Source organism: Sinocyclocheilus anshuiensis, unplaced genomic scaffold, assembly GCF_001515605.1.
Source record: "Sinocyclocheilus anshuiensis isolate Anshui unplaced genomic scaffold, SAMN03320099.WGS_v1.1 scaffold106, whole genome shotgun sequence".
NCBI classification, from domain to species: Eukaryota; Metazoa; Chordata; class Actinopteri; order Cypriniformes; family Cyprinidae; genus Sinocyclocheilus; species Sinocyclocheilus anshuiensis.
The window spans coordinates 1-5752 of NW_015542347.1; the positions used below are offsets into that span (position 1 = coordinate 1).

Sequence of the window (5752 nt, forward strand, 5' to 3'; positions counted from 1 at the left end):
TTATATATTTATTCTATAATATATAATTTATTTACTTACATTTACTTAAATATAATTTATATTTATATGTACTTGTATAATTATATATACTTCATAGACATTTTTGCTTTATTCATTATTATTGTGTAAAATGTGTTCCCAAATTATGAACACTAAGATACTTAATTAGTATCATGATTTTGTGATAAATCTTTGATTTTTAAAGTATGAATAGCTTTAATTGCTTAGTAGCTTGTAGTGTAGCCAACTACTTTGACTCATTTAAATTACATGTTCGTTGTACCATAATAATTACTAGCAGCTTGACTGAAACTGACCTTTTCCGGAGTGTTCTGTAATGGTGTAGATGCCTTGTAGCCCAGTTGAAGCAGCATGGCCTCAGCTGCATTACGCTTGGCCACTTTTTTATTGGGTCCAGTTCCTGTGGTCACCTCGGTACCTACTTTCACCTGTCAACAAAGACACATACAGTGTACAAAACCAGGATTGTTAATAAAATAATCAACAATAATGTATCTAAAATGTAAAAATGACCTATGTTGCCTGTAAAACAACTTTAATAATGAAAGAAAAGTCTGAATCTGGCAGAAAGCACAACCAACACCCAATCGGTAGCACTACACTCTCAAAAACATTTTGTTGTCAAAAAACTGTCTCTAAACCCAGACAACAATCTTTTCATATTTATTAGGAGCAAAGCAGCAGGTGGGAAAGATGGCGTGGGCCTGAAAACAGACACGTATTGATGCCCACAGACCAGAGAGCGAACAATGTGGAAATTTTAGAAGCGACTGGGCAACACAAAAGAAACACACACAAGCAGAGTCTAATGCGACAGTGAAAGGAGCATGGAGAATCAGTTAGAGGCTGTGTTACCGCACGCTCAGAGATGCACGGAGCACTTTAAAGCGAGGGATTATCGGACGGGAGACAGGGAAGAGAAACTTCTCCAACTTGGATGCTGCTTGGTACTTGTTTATGTGTGTGGTAGAGCTGGATGAGCCTCTGACAGATCATTCAGAATGAGACTCAACATGATTTTTTATTTATTTACTGCAGTGTTCAGTGTACTATTTATGCTGCTGAAATACTGCGGCTTCCCTCCCAGCAGGAAAATAACTTTTTTCAATAGTCAACTCTCTTCTTTGCACTCCATTCTGACCCATCCTTCTATTCTGCACTACTTACTCCACTTTATGCTAATTTACTTAGTTCTACAATATCCTTTTGTCTCTACCCCAATACATCCTATCCTATCTAGTTTACACAACTCCATTAACTCTGTATTACTTTACATCAGACTATTTTATTTAACTCTGAGTCTATTCTACTCCACCCTAACTACTCCACTCCAAAGAACTCTACACTATTCTATACAAATCTACTTTATAGTATCCAATCTACCATACTCAACCTAATTATGGTATTCAACTAAGTACTACTTTATGCAATACTACTCTATTTAACTCGGATCTGCTCTCATCTATTCTATCTATTCTATAGAGCTCAAAACTACTCTACGTCATACAACTCTACTACACACTATTCATCCTATCTAGTCTACAAAACTCCATTCAACTATGTATTACTCCACACCATACTATTCTGATCTGCTCTCATCTGTTCTACCATACTCTATATTCAACCTTACTCTATTCTATACATCTCTACATCACTCTATACAACTCAATACAAATTTACTAAATAAATTTACTCTATTTACTCTACTTAATCCATCCTATCTATTCTACCTTACACTATGGCTATACGTTCCCACTGCGAGTGCTCAATTACGATTTTTGCTCAGATCTGATTTTTTTTTGTATAGCTGTGTGAAATGTGGCCAATATCAGATTTCCAGTGTGAACAGAACATGGTTCTGATCAGAACTGTATCCGCAAAAAAACAATACGAACCGGGTTGCCAGGTTTTCACAACAAAATCCGCCCAATTGCTTCTCAAACCTAGTCCAAAACTACCCCAATCGCATTTCAGAGGGTAAATATTGCGTTAATAGGGTTGCTTCAACCCACATAGTTGAAAAACAACCCACAGCAACAGCAAAAACGTAGCCCAATTCAATGGGAAAACCATGGACTTGGCAACATGTCATACGGAAGTAAACACGGAGAACATAAAGTAAGGTGATTATGTGTTTATTTATAATGTGATATGCTGCAGAACCCAGTAAAATTATGCGCAGGCAATGTGAAAAATAAAGACAAGGATGTGACAGAAGAGAGCAGAGTTTTTTAACTTTTGTGATACGAGTCCTCATGTTTCGCTTGTATATAGAGTTGTCACTGTAATACTTATGAGTTCTGACACATCACTGTACTTCCACTGACTACCTTTCGCAACTTGATAACTTTGGGTATGTAAAATCTTTGAAGTGATTCCCATGAGCACAGAATCGTTACGAATGTTGATCCAGAGTGACGTAAAAGTCACATGAATTCCGATATGACTGTTCAGACTGTGGTCGCATTGCAAAACATCTGACCTGTATCGGATTTAGTACTACATATGGAAGCGGCACAAATCAGATCAGATTCCATGTGGTTTGAGCTGTTCACACTGTCATGAGTAAAACAGATCTGAGTCACATGTGAGCAAAAAAATCTGATTTGGGCCACATTTGCCTGCAGTGTGAAAGTAGCCTATTATTTCAACCTTACTCTATATACCTCTACCCTACTCTAGACATCTCTACACCACTCTATACAACTCTCAACTATACAAATTTACTTTGTACAAATTTACTAAATAAATTCACTTTATTTAATCTACTCAATCCATCCTATCTATTGTACCCTACTCTATTACTTCATCCTTACTCTATTCACCTCTACCCTACTCTATACAACTCTACACCGCTCTATACAACTCTAAACTATACAAATTTACTTAAAGGGGTCCTATTATGCTCTTTTACAAAGTCTTGATTTTGTTTTGGGGGTGTACTAGAACAGGCTCTCATACTAGGTTGTTCGAAAAACACATTCTTTTTCACATATTTTACATTATTACAGCACCTCTCTCCCCAGTCTGGCATGAACGGCTCGAATAGTTCCTGTATCAAATGAAGGCCTGCCTTCTGAAATTCGACATGTGCTGTGATTGGTTAGCTGGGCCAGTGTGTGTTGTGATTGGCAGCACTCGGCGCCTGGTCGGGAAATGCCATGCCCCTTATCATAGCCGCCTGCGAGCTTCAGTGTAAATATTGCGTCAAAATCAAATAAATATGAGCATAATTTAAACCCGGATGATTGTAACCACTTGGGAAACCACGTCTGCCTTGTGAAAGCTAGCGTGTCTCCGACATAGTGATAACACTCGTTGCCTTCTCTAGTGCAGCTTAACCAGGTCTCGTCCCATTTGTCGGTATTTGCGATATCACAAATCCCGGAAAATATGCGTTGTAGTCCAAACGAGTCGTTCGTTGTAGTTTTTGAAAAGTGATTTCTGTTAAATAAAATATCTCCTTTTGAATTGGACTTTGAGCTTTGAAACTTTGCAGATCTTTTTTATGCTCAAACAGCAACATTACAGACTACCTAAAGTTGAAAAAGCATAATAGGACCCCTTTAAATTTGAACAAATTAACAAAAAACACTGTACACTATTTACTCTACTCAATCCATTATTTCTATTCTACCTTACTCTATTACTTCAACCTTACTCTATACACCTTTACTCAAATCTATACATCTCTACATCACTCTATACAACTGTAAACTATACAAATTTACTAAAATTTATAGAAATTTACTAAATAAATTTAATCTATTTACTCTACTCAATCCATCCTATATATTCTACCCTACTCTATTACTACACTATACAAATTTACTCTATCCTGTTAACTCTATTCAATCCTACTCTATAAGCCTTTACTCTATGCAGCTATACTCTACTCTGTATAGCTCTACACCAGTCTACTCCATACAACTCATCTCTATCCTGTTTACTCTACTTAATCCATATCCAATCTAGTCTACAAAACTCCATTCAACTATGTACTACTCTACACAAATCTATTCTATCCTATTTACTTTACCATTTCAACACTATTCTATACTACTACATCTGCTATATACTACCCTATCTTATCGAATCTACTCCATACAATTCTATACAAAATCTATCACACTACTCCATATTACTATACTCAACTACAATCTATACTGTTATATTTAACTCTAATCTATGGCACTCTATACTTTTATACCACACTAATTTACTCTACTTGATACAACGCTATTCTGCTCTAATTCACTAATACTACACAATGCTCAACTAGCAAGCGCAAGTCAACTAAATTGCATGATTTCCGATCTTTGATTCTTTCTGTTCTTTGATTCAAAACTAGAGAACAAATGTAGATCCAAGTTGGAGGCATTTCTAAACATATGTGGAAATTCGAGGTGATTTAGAGCCAATTCTGCTGGTATTTTTGCATCTTTGTTCACAGGGACTAAGCACCGCTCTTATGGCTACAGGGGACTTAATTTTTACTGTATGAGGTAAAGTTAATTTTTTACTGGGCAGCCAGCAGTACAGTTATTGTTGTTTTAATGACCTGTAATAAACCAGTGGACATCAGCCAGTGATGTGATGTGTGCTAAGTGCATATGTGATGCAGTGAACAATCAGAAAATAATGGGTAGATTTTTTTTTTTTTACATTTAAATACAAACCAATCATTAATTTTCATGCAAACCTTGTATTTGCACACCTTCATGCAAGATGTCAAAGGCATAAATGCACATGCATGTTGAGCTAGGCAGAGGATTTTGCACAAAGTTTAGTATTTAAGCTTTGAATTTTGCTTGGACCTACATGGGAAAATTACTGTCGTCACCTAAATGATCTAAATTAAGACTAATTATCCATTAACTTCAGCAATGAGATGAAATTTCCAAGAGTGGACGAGCAACTGTGTGTGTGCGTGTCAAAAGAGTCTCTGTCTGACTTTGACAGAGCTGAAGGTCAGTGGTAATCAGAGCCAGAGGAGGTGACAGTCTTTCTGATTGAGACAGATTGCACAGTGGGAGGTTATCAGTGTTTGTGCAGGACTCAACTGTCCTTCACTCCCCCTCTCGGCCTTCAAATTTTTATTTTACTTTACGCCTCTTCATTCCCTCTCTTATTAAATTTACCTGCATAATGAATTCTCTCCGGCGAGGCATCCCTCTCTCTGAAAGCAGCATATATTCGGGCTCCTTCTCCTTTTTGGCCTGTTGAATCTGAGCCAGTCTGCTAATAGGGTTCATGCCCTGTCCATACTCTGGTCCTGTCTGAGAGAGAAATTGAGAATGAAAAAGCAAATGAGAACAAGGATGAGAGACACAGATAAAGCAGCAGAGGGACAGATGGACGGCTGGTTAATGTTCACGTCAGTAACCCTGTCAGGAGAATGACAAAAGAGTGAATGAGCGTGTGTGAATGAGTGACTGACTGAGTGAGCAAAGAAATTTGGATTGGGTCTTAAGATCTTTGTCATTTTGACTCCAAAATGACAAAGATCTTCAATGAATATGACATTAATTTATATTAATGAAATAATATAAAAAAAACTACTGTATGGCTTTGGATTTGTAATATATATATATACACATATATATATATATAAACACACACACACACACACACACACACACACATATACAGTACATATATATATATTAGTGCTGTCAAACGATTAATCGCATGCAAAATAAAAGTTTTTTTTTACATAATGTGTGTGTAC

General features: G+C 36.6%; 1 protein-coding gene across 1 annotated transcript in view; it reads right to left on the minus strand.

Annotated features, from left to right (window-relative positions):
* Nucleotides 1-317: 317 nt before the first annotated feature.
* Nucleotides 318-5752, minus strand: part of LOC107691439 (double-stranded RNA-binding protein Staufen homolog 2-like) — a gene marked incomplete at its 3' end in the record, with an annotated part of 93426 nt that continues 87991 nt past the window's right edge. Inside the window, exons 9-10 of the mRNA XM_016490032.1 lie at nt 5163-5300; nt 318-449 (exon numbers count right to left, since the gene is read on the minus strand). Coding sequence (XP_016345518.1) covers nt 318-449; nt 5163-5300 — 270 coding nt within the window. The remainder of the gene's footprint in view (nt 450-5162; nt 5301-5752) is intronic.